Source organism: Alternaria ethzedia, assembly GCF_023757985.1.
Source record: "Alternaria ethzedia strain BMP 0044 chromosome Unknown scaffold_5, whole genome shotgun sequence".
Classification (NCBI taxonomy): Eukaryota; Fungi; Ascomycota; class Dothideomycetes; order Pleosporales; family Pleosporaceae; genus Alternaria; species Alternaria ethzedia.
In genome coordinates, this window is record NW_026056198.1 from 995139 (window position 1) to 1012637 (window position 17499).

The window sequence follows — 17499 nt, forward strand, 5'->3', positions numbered from 1 at the left end:
CGCTGCTATTCACCGGTCCGCAGAGCCCGAAGGACGCCAGCTCGCCCACCAGCGTCACTGCCCATGCCCTGGTCCAACTAAGGTTTGCGGCTGACATCGCAACTAAATCCCCGCTCTGCTCGCGTAGAAGTTGATATCACCGCTGCCACGACGACGCCCGCACGCAGACGCATCAGCACTGCCCGCACACCGTGAGCCTGCCCGACCCGCTCACAGCCCGCATACCATCGATCTGGCGCGCACGCTGGAAGACGATCGCTCCCCCGTCGCCTCGCCCAGCCTCGCCTGCCAGTCTCCGAGGCAGATAACGACAGCGCCGACGGAGGCACGCTTCCTTGCTTTTCTCGCCCGCCTCTACCGGCCGCCCTAACACCGTCTCTGCGCGCTGCCTACCTACTTCCTCACACATCACCTGAGAGCGTGTTTGCACGTGGCGTCATCGCTCCGAGACATCCTGGGAAGCCGCCAGGGCTACCATCGGCTCGTGCTTTCACTTTCCAACCCAACCCGCCGCCGCCGCTTCCCCAGGCTGTGAGACAGGACACCACTGCTCTCACCAGACATACACACACCCCATACTCCTCTCCACACGCTCGCTTAGTCCGCAACCCCCATCATGGGTAACCAGCAGTCGAGCGGCAAGGACAAGAAGGGCGAGAAGGGCGGTGCCGACGGCGTACCTCTCGGTCGCGAGTACTACCGCTCTTTCGAGCGATCCGACACCAAAGACTCTACCCGCTCCCTTCGCAACTCATTGCGCAACAAGATCCCCGGCACTGGCAAATCCGACAGCCCACGGAACTCTATTGCCGCCCTCAACGACCCCAACGGAAAAGCTGACAAGTCAGATGTAGCTTCCACCAAATCAAAAGGCTCGCGACGGGGCTCGGTCGCTTCGGCTTCAGCGACCGCTCCCGCAGAAGTAACTCCGGAAGCCGCTGATAAGGCTGAATCAGACCAAGACGAACCGCAAGCGCCGCCCTCACCTGTTCACGGCGCAACACTCGGAACGGGACATGAAGGAGTGAGCAAGGCACAGAAAACCGGCGAAGTCGACCACGTCTCGGACGTTCCGCCGACGGGAGCAGCACAGCCCTTGGCCTCTGCTCAGCCGGGAGAGTCAATTCTACAGAAGAAAGACCAGCCCATCCCCAGGCTTCCAGAGCCCCCCGCGCCCACCGATGGTTCAGGCTCCCCCATGGAGCTCACCGCGCTCAAGACCATGGACCTTGACGACATGATCCAGCGACTCTTGGATGCAGCTTATGCTGGAAAAGTCACCAAGACGGTCAGCTTGAAGAACGCTGAAATCTTCGCCATCTGCTCTGCTGCCCGCGAAGTCTTCCTAAGTCAGCCCGCACTGCTCGAGCTCGCTCCCCCTGTCAAGATTGTTGGCGACATCCATGGCCAATATACCGATTTGATCCGCATGTTCGAGATGTGCGGATTTCCTCCCAATTCGAACTACCTATTCCTCGGCGACTACGTAGACCGCGGCAAACAGAGCCTGGAAACTATCCTACTCTTGCTCTGCTACAAGCTCAAGTTCCCCGAGAACTTCTTCCTCCTCCGCGGCAACCACGAATGCGCCAACGTTACACGTGTATACGGCTTCTACGATGAATGCAAGAGGAGATGCAATATCAAAGTCTGGAAGGCTTTCGTGGATACATTCAACACACTCCCGATTGCAGCTATTGTTGCGCAGAAGATTTTCTGTGTTCACGGTGGGCTGTCTCCAAGCTTGTCGCATATGGATGATATTAGGCAAATCGCGCGACCTACCGATGTACCCGACTATGGCTTGCTGAACGACCTCTTGTGGAGCGATCCTGCGGATATGGAGAACGACTGGGAGTCTAACGAAAGAGGCGTTAGTTATTGTTTTGGAAAGAAGGTCATCATGGAGTTCCTCGCAAGGCATGACTTCGACCTTGTTTGCAGAGCACACATGGTGGTGGAGGATGGCTACGAGTTCTTCACTGATCGAGTGTTGGTTACTGTGTTTTCAGCTCCAAACGTAAGCAATGTCATATACCCCATAGTCACACTCATGCTAACACTACCCAGTACTGCGGCGAATTCGACAACTGGGGCGCCGTTATGTCGGTTTCGGGAGAACTGCTTTGCAGTTTCGAACTTCTCAAACCACTCGATTCGAGCGCGCTCAAGAGCCACATCAAGAAGAGCAGGAACAAGCGTCAAAGCATGCTTAACTCACCAGTACGTATCGCAACTGAGCTTACTGAATTCTTGTTTAATTCAGGGCTATCTATTGCATTCATAGCAGGACTAACTTTGGCTTGTAGCCCGCACACTACGCACCTCAAAGTTACTAATCTTGTACTTTGGTGTAGGATGTCCAAGACATTCCCTCCCCTGGATCTCCGATCATCGCGAAGACGGCAACGATACAATACGAGGAAGATGTCCAGGAGCCCTCGGATGCTGTGGAGACAACGGGCGAATCGATGAGACGAGGTCTATCCCAGAGACTGCGACGCGTACGGAGGAGGCCTGGACTAGAACAGCTGGGCAGCCAAGACGATGGTGCTGCCACAACAATCCCACGGAAACATGGGCACAAAAGAGCGAATACGTGGGCAAACGAGTGGAGCCACTCCCCAACGCTACCTACGAGCCGTAGCGCACCACTGCTTTCGCAACGTAGACTACAGACTGACGCGGGGACCGCGGATGCAGAGAGACGAAAAGAGAAACTCGAAGAACAGCGGGCCTTGTGGGAATCAACTCTTCCTCGGATCATGTCCGATCACGTTGGTTATTTCTCCACTGGACATCATCTCGATTACGTGCATCCTGAGGAGACGCCACCGCCGCCGTAGCAACATTTGTGTCCGGCTGTCGTTTGGAAATCCGTCTTGGTCACCTAGATCTTATCGACCAGTCCCACGCCACAACGCTACTTGCTTCTTTTCAAAGACACCACGCAGCTTTTTCGATATTCTCATCTCTTTACTTTACTTCACTTTATTTGTTTGCGCATTGACAGGCGTCGGCGTACCGTGGCATGCTGCATTGCAGACTTATGGACTACCAGATTACGACTGCTTGGATCGAAATGTAAATTTTCTCTGTATGCTCTGGTTGCGACAGTGACGGGTGTTGATAGCATACTGATGGCCCACCACCGTCTTTTGAGTAATATTATTCTCAACACTACAACATCAAGCTTCTTTGTCAGTGAAACCAGCAATTACACACATGCTGCTGACGTAAACATGACTGATATCATTGTTCTATTCCGAAGCTGGACTAGGTGGTAGATCTCCTGTCGCCCAGTGACTGGGACTACTTCCCATCACATACTCCATAGTGCCTCCGTTCTCAAAGACATCTTCCCAAGCCACCCATGCCTTGTCCCAAGTCTCGCCATTGACCTTCAGACTCTGCACATATGGCGCGGTATTCCGATCGCCGCCATCACTGAAAGCAGTCGTAACAGTAAGTCTCTTCCCGTTCCCAAGATCAAGCGTAAGCTCCGAGAACCATGGGGAGAGAATGAGAAAAGTAGTCTGACCCGTCACCGGATAGAGACCGATCATCTGCCACTACACGCACTGTTAGCCATCGTTTCCAGAAATCATCAAAATAAGACTGAGAAGATGACTTACGAGCAAATTCGCCTCCATAGCTCCGGCATCAGAATTCCCTGGCAATCCCATTACCCCCGCATTGTACAAGTCCGAAACACCCCTGCTCCGCTCTACACTCCTCCATTGCTCGCCCTTGACGAAATTATAAAGATACGGCGTAGTAAAACTAGGTTCGTTCCCGGCGTCAAAGAAGCCCAAATCGAAGATCTTGTTCAACCGATCTACAAACCTCCCATCGCCGCCTACTTTCTTTATCAACTCAGCGACGTCGTGAATAGCGTTCATACTGTAGATCCAACTATTGTCTTCATAGTACGCGTCGGGCCAGTAGCAGCCGCCACAGTCGGCGGGGTCTTGTCGTACGAAATCGCCGTTTGCGAGGCGCGGGACGAGGAAACCGGTGTGGTTGTAGGAGGAAGCATTCGGGTTCCACTGGTTACGCCAGTTACGGGAGCGGTTTAGATAGGTTTCTGCTTCGGATGTTTTACCCAGGCCGGCGGCGACGACGTGGACTGCGTAGTCGTTGGTTGAGTATTCCACGGCACGCGATACGGCGCGGGTGAAACGCGGTGTTATGTATCCGTACTCGAGCCAATCTGGAAGTGCGCCCCGTCCTTCTTTAGTCGAGGAATCAGGGGCTTGAGGGTCGAAGTTGTTGGGTGGAACGACTTCAGCATCGGTGCGCATAGCGGCCAAACCATCGTCCCAGTTTATGGCGCCCCGGACACCTTTGATGTAGGCATCTGCGAGCACGTTGTCGGCGTTTGAACCGCCTTGTACGCGGCCGTTGTAGTTTGAAGAGCGTGCGTCGGGTAGGAAGCCGTCGTGGCGCCAGATGTCGATTAGAGAGCGGAGGAACTCTTCGTAGGCGGTGGGTTGCAGGATGTGGAATAGGGAGGTGTGGCAGCGGTGCGTGTCCCAGAAGGTGAAGATGTCGTCGTAGTAGGGTTCGGTGGAGTTCCAAGATGGGTTCTCGCCGGTTCGGTTCGAGGGGATGAGGAAGGCGCCGTAGAGGCTGCTGTAGATGAGGGAGAGATCGGAGGCGTCGAAGGAGGAGGTTTGGATTTTGCTGAGGATTTCGGTGTTCCATCTGTTCTTTGCGGCGGAGACGAGGGTGGTGAGTGAGGTGTCTGGGGAGATTTCTTCTAGGTTTGAACAAGCCTGAGAGGTAGAGAGAAAGGAGATGCCGACACGGGATGTTACTTTCGGTGAGATGAATGTGAAGACACCGCCAAGACGGGCACTTCCTGATACCGAGGCGTCTGATACATTGGACTCCGCTCTGAAAGCCCTCGCTCGTAAGGGTTGCTTGTTGAACTTGCCGCAGAAATAGATCGTCCAATCTGGTGATAGGTTCCAGCCGTTGTTATAGATACCAGATCCTTCATAGTGCCCATCTTCTTCGATACTGAAGCTACCACCCGAGTAGTGTTGCTCCCACCCAAGGCCCCTGAAACTGGGAAGTACGTGCGAGACATCGACTACAATAGACGACGCTGTGCCGTTTGGAAAAGAGTAAGTGTAAAGCCCGGCATGTTCGGTCGCACCTAGTTCTACTGTGATCCCATTTGCCAGCGAACTCTTGTAGTAACCAAGACTCCCTTGATCTGGTGATGCTCGTGGTTGAGACAGATCTGCAAGGGGGTCCGGCACCTCACCGACCACTGGCATCTGACTTACGACGCCGTACTTTGGCGCTCCTCCTGTGCCAGACTCGTGCATCATACTGAAGCCGAAAATGTTGCCCTCGGGGAGGTACCCAGAATACGCGTCGGTATTCATAAATTGAACGTCTGGTCCAAGCTTGACCATTGCGAAGGGTGCGGCCACGACCCCAGGAAATCTATTTCCTCCGCCCTGGGTTCCTTGACTGATAGCTGTGAGTGCAGTACAGATAGCATGAAACTTGCTACTTACAAGACATTGACATGTTTGCTGTAATCCAGTTGTGCCTGCACAGACATGGTTGAGAATAATATGGAAAAAGTACAAATGCCTGTGAAGAAAGACGACCTCGTAGGAGACGACATCTCTGCAGTCGCAAAGTAGAATATGCCAAAACAAAAGGTAAAGGTGGTGCTTCAAACGTAGAAGTAAACAGTACGCGAGAGTGTGGCGCTCGGTGTATTGCTAAGTATGGGTCACCACCAGACCAACGTTCTCGGTACCGCCAAATCAGTGCTCTACGACGCGTATCATAGGGAGTCTGAATTCCAATGAATTATTACTGCCTTTGCGTGGACGTATGGCGCAGTCTTTAGTGTGGCTCAACTGTGGCTAACACGTGCCGTGGGTGCCGTGGGTGCCGAGCGGTCCGGACGGGTCAAGCAATATAGGGGGCTGAGACGATGAGAGTAGTGAAAGAACAGGACTGAGGGCGGCTAAAACTCGAATATAAGGTATGCATCTTGCCATCTACCAGGCAATGTATGCTGTACCATGAATGTTGGGGCGCTGTAACGAGAGGGCCTGCTGACCAATGAGAGCCCATGATCCCGACATGTGAGCGACAAGTCGCAAATGTGTTATCGACACCTGCAGCACCGCTTAGACAAACAGGCATGTCTGACGTAGTTGTACGCTTGAAAGCCTTGTAGATGATGCAAAGTTCCCGTTCTGCTGTGATATCGAGTGGCAGATGGTCAATTTCATCGTTATCATTCGACATAGATGGGCCGAATGCGACTAATCAACATACGGGATGACAGGATGCATCAGGACATATACTTCGGTCCCGCAACGGTAACGGATCTGTGTGTTCGTGCCCGAAGAGGGGTTCTTGACAGGGCAGCGCTGGCAAACATCTCAGTCTTTTGACCAAGCCTCGAGGTTCTGAACAACAGGGTTTCTGCCACCCCGTGTGATGATCCAAACAACATCCTCATCGCTGTCGTTGACCTCTTGATGCTCTGCATACGCTGGTATAAGTGCAAAATCCCCTGGTGCTAGCTCTTGTCTTTTGCTGCCGTTCGTTCCGCTGACTAGGGCGCCATGACCCCTCGCGGCGTACACGATGGTGTCTGCCAAGATGTCAGGTACCACTCGTACAATATTACAAAATCGCTCGAGCGCGGAGGAAGGAGAACACGGGTGCAATGCAGGACGTACCCTCATCGCCGTGGTGGTGGATCGCCGAAGCTGTATGAGGTTTTGCGATCATTACTGTCATCGTCAGTAGTCGAAATGTTAGTGACAATGTCAACCCTACCAGTTCCACAGATCTGGTCCGACATGTCTACGATCGCGGGCATGCGAATCATGCCATCAGTTTGGGGGCCATCTGGGGCTTGGATCTCAGACCCCTTCTTTACCTGGACTTGTCGAGACATCGTGTAATATAAATGCCTTGAGTCATGAATAGGGGGTGAGAAGTTGTCTTCATGGCTGAACTTGAATGCGCATCGAGTTCTTGAAGGCGCCCGGCGAAGAATGACGCGGTCGTGATGCGGAGACCCCACGAAACGCGTTGGAAGGACGCGCCATAGCTTCGTCGGGACTCCTCGCTCGTCGACCTGGGGCATGCCCTGCGTTTGACTAGGCGTCAGAGTAATCCATGCGACGGCTCGCTGAGCATCTGAATGTCAGCCTCTTCCGTTCGGCATGTGAAGACTGACATGTCGACACGTGAGCGTCCCAATGCGGCATACCTCGGCATTTGCGCGTATGACGTGAAGCTCCAAACAGCAAGTCACCCGGTCCGTGACGGCAACAACCAATTGCAGCGCTCGCATTCCAACGCACGAGATCATCAGACAGCGGCTTACTGCACTCCAGAACGCGCTATGTGCGGCCGACTTTCAGCAGCTGGCGGGTTCCCCGGATTGCCTTGGCGTGGAGTAGTTCCTGGCATGTGAAGACGTCCCGAAACTTGCTAAGCCTCTTATAAGTCAGTAAGGGCTGTCCTGTGATTAGCGACACCTCATCACTCTGCTCTCCTTACTCACATCTACCCCTCTTACGTGTTGACACTTAGCAACATGTCGAAACGCTTCTCAACCGCTGATGTCGCGTCGCACAAGACAGCGAGCGATCTGTGGATCATCGTAGATGAGGATGTCTATGATCTCACGAACTTCCAGGAGGAGCACCCAGGAGGCAAGAAGAGTATGTCCAACCTCAATGCACAAACATGATTCGCGAAGCTGACAGTCGCAAGTCCTCCAACGCGTCGCCGGAAAGGACGCCTCGAAGCAGTTCTGGAAGTACCACAATGACAGCATCCTTAAGAAGTACCAGAAGCAGCTACAAGTCGGATCGCTAGACAGCAAAGCCGCGCCTCCAGCTCCTCCGGCTACAGCTGCGCCCGAGCAGAAGAAGGCGCCAAAGAAGGATGTGGTCAAGCCAGAGGCCAACTCTGGTGTTATTGCGCCACAGCCAACCGAGGCTGCCGCTGAGGAGTCCGAGCCTTTCGATGCCTACGGCGACCTCATCCCATACGCAGACCCGTCATGGTACCAAACAGTATGTCGGTCTACACATCACGCATTGGCATCGCTAACACCAGATCCAGTACCACTCTCCCTACTACAACGATACCCACGTAGCCCTGCGCGATGAAGTCCGCCAATGGGTCGAGGAGAAACTCATGCCCAACGTCACCGAATGGGACGAAGCGAAGAAGGTGCCCGACGAAATCTTCCAGGAAATGGGCGAGCGCGGATACCTCGCCGGTATGCTCGGCATGCACTTCCCTACAGAATACACAGACAAGCGGGTCCAATGTGTCCCGACAGAGAAGTGGGATCACTTCCACGAGATGATCATCACCGATGAGCTGTCAAGGACAGGCAGTGGTGGTCTCGTCTGGGGCCTAATCGGAGGATACGGAATTGGCGGACCTCCTCTGTTCAAGTTCGGCAAGAAGGAGCTCGTCCAGCGCATTGGACCAGACCTATTGAGCGGAAAGAAGAGGATCTGCCTCGCCATCACTGAGCCAGGTAAAATACCTCATCCTGCCCGCAACATGTTTCGACCAATTACTGACTGCAACAGATGCCGGTAGCGACGTCGCGAACCTGACCTGCGAAGCCAAGCTCTCCGAAGACGGCAAACACTACATCGTAAACGGCGAGAAGAAGTGGATCACCAACGGTATCTGGTCCGACTACTTCACAACCGCTGTCCGCACTGGCGGAGAGGGCATGAACGGTGTGTCAGTGCTCCTGATTGAGCGCAGCGCTGGTGGTGTCTCCACTCGCAAGATGGACTGCCAAGGTGTATGGAGCAGCGGCACTACCTACGTCACATTCGAGGACGTCAAGGTCCCCGTGGAGAACCTCATTGGCAAAGAGAACCAGGGCTTCAAGGTCGTCATGACAAACTTCAATCACGAACGCATCGGCATCATTATCCAATGTCTACGCTTCGCCCGTGTCTGCTACGAGGAGAGCGTCAAGTACGCACACAAGCGCAGAACTTTCGGCAAGCGTCTCATCGACCACCCCGTCATTCGCCTCAAGCTCGCGCACATGGCACGCCAGATCGAGGCAAGTTACAACTGGATGGAGAACCTCATCTACCAGTGCCAGAAGATGGACGAGATGGAGGCTATGCTGAAGCTTGGTGGCGCTATTGCCAGTTTGAAGGCGCAAAGTACCACAACCTTCGAGTTCTGTGCTAGGGAGGCAAGTCAAATCTTCGGCGGCCTGAGTTACAGTCGTGGTGGACAAGGCGCGAAGGTCGAGAGGCTATACAGGGATGTCAGGGCTTACGCTATCCCTGGTGGATCGGAGGAGATCATGCTTGATCTGAGTATCAGGCAGGCGCTGCGAGTGCACAAGGTGCTGGGTATGAAGCTGTAAACTGCTTTAGCGCTAAATCAACTTATCTGTATCAATACCATACATCATCTTCCGTCATGAGTCTTGTGGCCGTTCTGGCTCGTCGATGTTAATGTTGGCGATTGGAGAAATGCAGAGCCGCCCGGGCGCGTGACGTGCACGTGGCGGAGAAATACAACCGATCCTGACTTCCCAGCTCTCTCATCACGAAACCACGACGCGTCGGGGCAGCTAGAAAGCTCATTCGCGACTCCATCCAGGGGCCATCACATACTGTACCGACCACTTAAACTGCACGCACAGGTCAATTCAGGTCATTCGAGGCATATCGCCAGCTTCGAGTTCAGCGTGTTTACCCCCGCGGAAGCCCCACCAGTAACAGCTTCATCTACGGCAGTTGCTGCCCAGCTGCCGACAATATGTTCGATACAACCTGTGACCGCATCAAGATTACAACCCATGACCTTACTGGTGGTCTCACAGAGGCAAAGGATCCCACTACGCCATCCCTAGGGATCTAGTCAAGTGTTCTGATATTAGGGTTTATCCATACAAAGGATAGATGGCAGATGTGCAGGGTGCAGCGACCCCACGTGTATACTCTACACTTACTGAAGCGACACGTGTATGCGGAGGTCTCAGTAATCCTATGTATCGACAAGCCGATCAGGTGTTCAGCCGCAGCACAACAGGCTCCCCTTGCTGTAGCACTCCAACTGGTTCCATATGCCGACCTCGCAGCGGTCCTCATCGCTGCACAAGATGCGGGGTACGAAACAATACACTTGAAATCCGGGACTGAGAGAAACCCAACCCAATCTATGATCATCTCTAGATCTTGGAAGGCAACAGATCATGTATCATCGAGATGAAGGTCAATTAACATGTCAACAGGGAGTGTATCCCGATTTGTGTCTGATGAACGGGTAAGAGGTTGCTATAAAGCATGAAAACAACGTTGATGAATACACAGCACGGTATAACACAGCCCCAACACAATCAGAGAGCACGCCATCTTCACGACAACCACGATCACATCAATCATCAACATGGCTCCGGTAACCGAAGTACCCCGAAGGGTCGAGTGGAACGGAAAGCAGGTCCCAGTCTACCCTATGGAGACTATCGACTTCTCCGCGATCCTCTCGCAAGAGCCCGCTGAGCTCGAAAAGCTTCTTGAGTGCTGCAAGAAAGAGGGGTTCTTTTACCTGGACCTGAACAATGTCGATGGACGTCGATTCATCGATGACCACCAGGAGTTGTTGAAGGTCATGCATCGCTTCTTCGAGTCCCCTATTGAGATCAAGAACGAGTATGGACTTATCGCTCCTCACCTTGGGTGAGTTCCAAAGCCCAGCATACCTCAATATCCATGCAAGTACTAAAATTTCTCAGATACGAACCTGTTGGCTCACGCAACGGTTCGCTGGAAGGCAAGCGAGACGGCTACGAGATGGTCAAGATCTCTCGCGATGAGATCCAACGCGAGTCACCCCACATTCCCCGCAACATCAAGAACAGCTCCGATCTCAAGGTCATCGAGAACGCCATCTCGGGAAACAACATCATGGGTAAGGCCATCTTGGCAGCTCTGTCAACAGCGTTCGGCCTCACGGGTGGTGCGCGCTTCGAGAACCTGCACCGCAACCACCGCCCTTCCACAAGCACGTTGTCTATGATGCACTACATCCCTTCGCACCCCGTCAAAGACGGCAACGTCGGCCACCAGAAGCACACCGACATCAGCTCATTGACAGTGCTCTTCACCGAGCAGTGGGGCCTCCAGATCCGTCCACCGGGCAGCAAGGAGTTTGGCTTCGTGGAGCCCAAGAAGGGCCAAGCCATCATCAACGTGGGCGACTCTCTTCGCTTCGCCAGCGGTCACACTTTCCAGTCATGCATCCACCGTGTTGTGCCATACGACTACACCGAGCATCGCTACTCGGTTGCATACTTCCTCCGTGCTGAGGATGAGACTATGTTCCAGGACAGCGAGGGTCGCTACGTCACCTCGCGTCAGTGGCATGACGAGAAGTTCCTCGCTTTCCTTGCGTCGCCTGCGGATCAGGCGGCTGCTCCGAGTTCTTTGCTCTTGGGTGGCATGCAGGAAGATGAGACCGATGTTTACGGTCTTCCTCAGGCAAAGCCTGTCGCTGTTGATGCGGCGAAGAACTCTGGTGTTGAAGTGAGTGCTGTCGAAGTCAGCGCTTAGTAGAACCTCTGGGCGATGGGATGTCTTGTTGAAGGGTCTTCTCTATAGCTTCAAATAAATTGTACATAGCTAGCAACACGTTCTGCGTAAGAATACTCATGAACCTCCTACCCTTGTTTTCCACCAACCTCAGACCACTGACGTATGATACTGCACATGTGACAAGAGGATCATGTGTAGCGTTACATCATACTTTGTTTGCCAATCAGCGCTACTGCCATAAAGATGAACATGTCCTCAATACCCCACAAAATAGAATGAGGATGTAAAGTGTATTTACTGGGATTGAACTAGAACTAACCTGGATGTTGGCTAAACCGGTACATTTGCCGCCACTTGGCACTATATGTACATTCCTCGACCTGGGTAACCCTTCATCATCAACACCTCCGTATGGCTCATGGGATTAACCACGATGTTGTTCATTTTGGCTTTGCTTTATTCCAGAAGTGTTCTTGCGTGCGACAAAGAGCATCACTACCGACACCATGATCGCCACCTACAACGGCGTGATACTTCTCCCATAATCCCTCCAATATTGACGCCAAACGAAGAGATTCTGGTCTCGTCCTTCGAGAAGACGTCTATAGCGTCATGGTCAAGCTACTACTGTAACAACCTACTCCCAATCCCTCGTTTCGAAGGTGATTACTAACTACTTACGATAGCGCATAAGCGAAACCTCGCAGGAGAAAGTGACACGGTTCCAAGATGGACTGCTGAACGATGGGCTGAACATGGCTTTGAAACTAGACTAGACAGTTACCGTAAGTTATTCAAAGTATCGAATTAGTCACGAAAACTGACTAAAGAGAAAGACGTCTACCTTGACTACCCAGTTCACCGAGCTTTGTCACTAGACTATGGCAACGGTAGCATGTACCACGCAACTCTCGAAGAAGAAGTGCTTGATGAAGACGAAACTACGGGTGATGCTGACAGAATTCCTGCATTCCATGGGTATTCCGGCTCAGGTAACGCATCGGCCGAGTACGTCTACGTCGGTATGTGCTCCGCGTCTCAAGAAATCTCCGACATCAGATACTGAATGTACCAGGCCGAGCTTCCCAAGAAGACTTCAAACGTCTCCTTGCCCTAAACATCACGCTCCAAGGCAAAATCGCCCTGGCGAAATACGGCGGCCCCTTTCGGGGCCTCAAAGTGAAGAACGCACAAGCCTTTGGTATGATCGGTGCTGTAATCTTCACAGATCCCGGGGACGACAGAAACATGACAGCTAAGAATTACGCCACGTACCCGGAGGGACCGGCAAGAAATCCAACGAGCATTCAAAAAGGTAGTGTCATGGATTTGAGCACGTATCCCGGAGATCCGACAACACCTGGATACCCATCTAAAGAGGGCGTAGAGAGGAAGGAAAAGAAGACTGTGCCTACAATCCCGAGTTTACCGATTTCGTGGATTGAAGCGAAACCGTTGTTGATAGCGTTGAATGGTCATGGTTTTGATGCGAAGACTCTAGATCGCCCGAATTGGGTGGGTGGAATCGATGGCGTTGAGTACAGCTCGGGGCCGTCAAAAGCTGTGCTATCGATGAGCAACATCATGAGGGGTGAGATCAATTGGATCCATAACGCGATTGGTATTATCAACGGTACGAACGAGGATGAGGTTGTTATCGTTGGGAATCATCATGATTCTTGGATGATCGGCGGAGCAGGCAAGTCAGGAACGCAAGCCGGGACTTTGGACAGGACTAACGTGCACAGCGGATCCGCATTCGGGCTCTGAGATTCTCATTGAGTTGGCTAAAGCAATCGGTGCTTTGGTGAAGACGGGTTGGAAGCCAAAGCGAACCATCGTGCTATGCAGCTGGGATGCTGAGGAATACGGTCTGGTCGGGAGGTGAGCCATCAAGTCGGAACGAAGATGAGCACTCCAGCTAAAAGAAGTCACAGCACCGAATGGGTTGAAGAATACCTACCCTGGTTGAAATCCTCCGCAGTATCCTACCTGAACATCGACGTTGGCATAGCAGGCACCATCCCAGATTTCGGTGCCACTCCTGATCTCCACGCCCTCACCACATCCACAGCGCGAAAGGTCATTTGGCCGCATGGCTCAAACCGCACCCTATGGGACGAATGGGAGGAAAAGACTGGCGAGATTGATACTCTAGGTGCACAGAGTGACTACACGGCTTTCGTTCATGGCGTCGGCATCTCTGCTATTGATATGGGCACCACACGAGCGCCACTCGACCCGATTTATCATACGCATTCGAACTTCGATTCCTACCACTGGATGACTAAATTTGCGGATCCGGGGTTCGTGATGCACAAGGCAATCGGTCAGTTCTTGACCTTGATGTTGTATCGAATGGTCGATGAAGAGGTTGCACCGCTTGAACCGGCAAATTACGGGGTCGAGATGCAGGCGTGGCTCGAGGACTTGAAGGGCGTCATCGGGGCAGCTAATGCGACAACCTCAGTAAAGATTGGAGAGCTTGAGAGTGCAGTTACGACATTTGAGAATTCGGCACAGCAGTTCAATGCTGCTCGGGACATGGCCGTGATTTCAAACAGTTCGCTTCTGATCAGACAGCTTAACCACAAGGCGCGCGATTTTGGGCGCGGGTTCGTCAGCCAGGGCGGGCTTCCGGGCAGAGAGTTCTATCGACATCTTGTCTTTGCTCCTGGTGCCGATACTGGCTATGCGCCTGTTACATATCCTGGAGTGACGGAAGCCGTTGCTGCGGGTGATCTCACTCTAGCAGGGGAGTTTGTCGGGAAGACGGCAAAGGCGATCTTGGCCGCTGCAGATATTCTCACACCGTAGATGCAGGTTAGATATAGCATGTCAGAATGTATTTGAGAGGAGATGGCGATAAGCTTACTGCAGTTGATGCGACGTCTGCCCTTTTGCTAGCCAGCTTGTCTCCGTCTTCGCTGGGAGTAGACGAGGCCGTGGTCAGGTTTTCATGCCAGCATTAGATCGAGACGACTGTCATGTAAACCTGCAGATGAGTGGTGCGAGTTGATACAATTCGAGATGCAGATGACGGTCAGCGAAGCGGGAGGCTGGAGGCCAAAATAGACTCCCAGTTTGCGACGCGTTCTCATTGGTCGAGCCGAGCACAGCCACAAAGGGCATTGTGACGAGCACACTCGCATGCATATCTCTGACACTGCACCACCGAGTCTATAGGTCCGGGTAATGAGAATGTATGTATGCACCTAGCCTCGTGTGAGCTGTCGCCTTGCGCGATGTTCTCTGAGACAGACTACAAATGGACTGACCGGTGAAAACTTCGGAATACGGCCCCCAATCTCTGGGCGCCTGATGCATTGACAACCACAGCCTTTGGCATTCGCCGACATCGACACATTGCAATGCTCCCCAATAGTCAGCTTATGGCTGGTGGCGCGAGATATGGTTGGGGTAGAGCTTGTATGGTCCCCAGCTTGACAGGCTTCACGCTTTGATGTCGCTATAGGCGGGTGCAAGTAGGTACCTAGGTAGGGCAACGACACATCGCTTCAATCACGACTGTGACTGTGAGTCACAGTAAAAACCTTGAATTGTATCGGCGAGGTATACACAATATCGGTCTAACCCCATCAACATCAGTCAGGCCGGATGCAGCAAACTCTCCGATTCAACCCCAGGCAACCACCCGTATCCGTAGATCCCTTTACCACAGTAGGGCTGGCCCCCAAACGGACCCATACATGTGGTACGACCCTGAAAGCCATAGGGCTGCGCCCCCCAATGTGTCTGCCTTGGACGCCGCGCGACGACTTGAAACTGCTCTTGCCCTGTGAAGGTGGCACAGACGAGGGTAAGGCCAATAGCAAATGACGTGGGTGTGCAAACGGGCGCAAACACGTAAATAGTGAGGTAGTACCCGTCGCGACTTCTCTTTCTCCTCTTCACCTCTCACTCCAATCACTACGCGCCGGGAAAATCTTTCCTCTTACAAACGAAACCGATACCACCACTGCTGTCGCAGCGACCCATCATTCACACGATCCGCACACGGCTCTCTACACATACGAATCAACACCATGGCAATCGCGAACCCACTCCTCAACTTTGTCGTTCGCGGCTTCCAGGCTCTTTTCGGTATTGTGGTACTCGGAATATCGGTCTCACTCATTCGCGGCCACCACTGGGGTGGTCTCCCCGCTAGTCTAGGCTTCTCAGCCTTCGTCGGTGGCGTCACGATCCTAGGAGCTGCGATTGGAGTCGCAGGACTGTTCTTCAGCTTCTTGGATGGTATGATCGGATTGATAGTCGACGGCGTTGTTGCTGTCATCAACGCGGCAGGTGGCATCGTAAGTGCTAGCCCGAGTTCTGAAGGACCTCTCAGAATTTTGCAATTGGATATTTCAGCTGACAAAGGTCAAGGTTCTCGCTCTCAAGATCTCTGGTGTGGATTGCGATGGCGACACAACTATAAAGAACGCGACCAAGCTCATTCTCAACGACATCTTCAATGGCGGCTGCAGAGCCGAAGACGAGTGCTGGTACTATTACGCGGAAAACGACCCCAACACCATGAAATCGAGGTGCAAGTCTACGCAAGCCGACTGCGTCTTCATGTTCCTCACCGTCATTGTCCTCGCCGTGACTGCCTTGTTGGCTTTCTTGCGCATGAAGAAGGGCTACTAGATTTGGAGAAGCACGATGGTGAGTGTTTCTGAATCGACTTATTCAGTTCCACCTCGCTAATTCTAACAGCGAACACAAAGCAGTATAGCGGTGATCTAACTTATCCACACTTAACGTAGTGTTGCGCATGTCTCTGGAGGATTTTACGACGGTCTCTTTCTCGTATCACGATACCCTACTACAAGCAATTTCATCATCTGTGCATTTTGTCACACGAACAAGCGTTTCGACGCTCTCCTTAGTTCCTCACTAAGCAAGGTACAATCCTTATGGTAGTCGACGCAGTTTAGTCGTGGCCTATGTGCGACACACACCGTTTATGAACACGAAGTAATGAAAGACGAAGTTGCACGTACTTATTACCCGCTTTTGTGCAACTGTGCTGTCAAGCTTTGCTGACGCCGAGGCGGGTGGAAGGTAACACCATTCGGAAGAGCCTCGAAGGATTTGGTCTTCCCCAACGTGTGAGCAACCGTCCCTATGGTTTGATATAGTAACAGAATGAACCACCATTCAGTTTATTCTTCTTTGATAATCCACATATTTGTCATCTCAAGTTACAGGCAACTGATCAGCCACGATGCGCGTCTCCCCGTCATTTCCTGTCTTGATTGCGCGCGGTATCCAAGTTCTCTTCAGCGCTACTGTGTCCATCATCACTGTATTTCTGATCGCTAGCCGTGAGACTGGCCCATTCCCACCTATCTTAGGGTCTTCAGCTGGAGTGGGCTTATCGACGTTGGTTGCTGGACTCTCAACCGCCATTCTCCGTAACTACCTGCATCCCTGGATTAGAAACACCATTGATACCGGAATTCTATCGCTGAACATGGCTGTAGGCGCTGTAAGTTTAAGACTCATCCCTATACCCATGCTGCGGAGTCATCTCACTAATCCGCGGTGTTAGATGATGGCTTCTGAAGTGAAAGGCTATTCGTGCAGTGATGAGGGTGCGTACGAGAATACGGTCGTCTGCGCACAGTGGGACATGGAGCATCCTGAATTTATTCAATGCTTTTTCGATTCTTTTTACGGGTACAGTGGTGTGAGGAATCGCTGCATTCTCTACCAATGTAATATTGCCTTTACGCTCTCAACCGTACCCGTGATCTTTGTCATTTGGGTCCTGGTCTATGTAAGGACAGAGAAGGGATGGAGAGTAGGTGGATGGACTGTTGAAAGAGTACGAGGTTCATATGAGCCTGTAGAATCACACAACGCAATACCCATGGTAGCTATCCCACACAGGGCACAT

At 52.6% G+C, this 17499-nt stretch overlaps 6 protein-coding genes across 6 annotated transcripts; 5 read left to right on the forward strand and 1 right to left on the reverse strand.

The window, feature by feature from the left end:
• Positions 1 to 616: 616 nt before the first annotated feature.
• On the forward strand, positions 617 to 2846 carry J4E87_003049 (uncharacterized protein; the record flags this gene model as incomplete). The annotated part of the gene is made up of 3 exons (XM_049374682.1): positions 617 to 2020; positions 2071 to 2223; positions 2358 to 2846. 3 exons carry the CDS (start codon positions 617 to 619, stop codon positions 2844 to 2846), a joined length of 2046 nt encoding a protein of 681 aa, XP_049235673.1.
• A 414-nt stretch (positions 2847 to 3260) lies between these two features.
• J4E87_003050 (uncharacterized protein) lies at positions 3261 to 5647 on the reverse strand (the record flags this gene model as incomplete). The annotated part of the gene is made up of 3 exons (XM_049374683.1): positions 3261 to 3572; positions 3636 to 5487; positions 5535 to 5647. 3 exons carry the CDS (start codon positions 5645 to 5647, stop codon positions 3261 to 3263), a joined length of 2277 nt encoding a protein of 758 aa, XP_049235674.1.
• Positions 5648 to 7594: 1947 nt separating this feature from the next.
• J4E87_003051 (uncharacterized protein) lies at positions 7595 to 9418 on the forward strand (the record flags this gene model as incomplete). Its single annotated transcript, XM_049374684.1, has 4 exons — positions 7595 to 7721; positions 7774 to 8078; positions 8128 to 8554; positions 8610 to 9418. 4 exons carry the CDS (start codon positions 7595 to 7597, stop codon positions 9416 to 9418), a joined length of 1668 nt encoding a protein of 555 aa, XP_049235675.1.
• Positions 9419 to 10446: 1028 nt separating this feature from the next.
• Positions 10447 to 11609, forward strand: J4E87_003052 (uncharacterized protein; the record flags this gene model as incomplete). The annotated part of the gene is made up of 2 exons (XM_049374685.1): positions 10447 to 10736; positions 10793 to 11609. 2 exons carry the CDS (start codon positions 10447 to 10449, stop codon positions 11607 to 11609), a joined length of 1107 nt encoding a protein of 368 aa, XP_049235676.1.
• A 488-nt stretch (positions 11610 to 12097) lies between these two features.
• Positions 12098 to 14408, forward strand: J4E87_003053 (uncharacterized protein; the record flags this gene model as incomplete). The annotated part of the gene is made up of 5 exons (XM_049374686.1): positions 12098 to 12118; positions 12424 to 12613; positions 12667 to 13290; positions 13340 to 13475; positions 13529 to 14408. 5 exons carry the CDS (start codon positions 12098 to 12100, stop codon positions 14406 to 14408), a joined length of 1851 nt encoding a protein of 616 aa, XP_049235677.1.
• Positions 14409 to 15637: 1229 nt separating this feature from the next.
• Positions 15638 to 16244, forward strand: J4E87_003054 (uncharacterized protein; the record flags this gene model as incomplete). The annotated part of the gene is made up of 2 exons (XM_049374687.1): positions 15638 to 15907; positions 15966 to 16244. The coding sequence occupies 2 exons, from the start codon at positions 15638 to 15640 to the stop codon at positions 16242 to 16244; spliced, it is 549 nt and encodes a 182-aa protein (XP_049235678.1).
• Positions 16245 to 17499: the final 1255 nt, after the last annotated feature.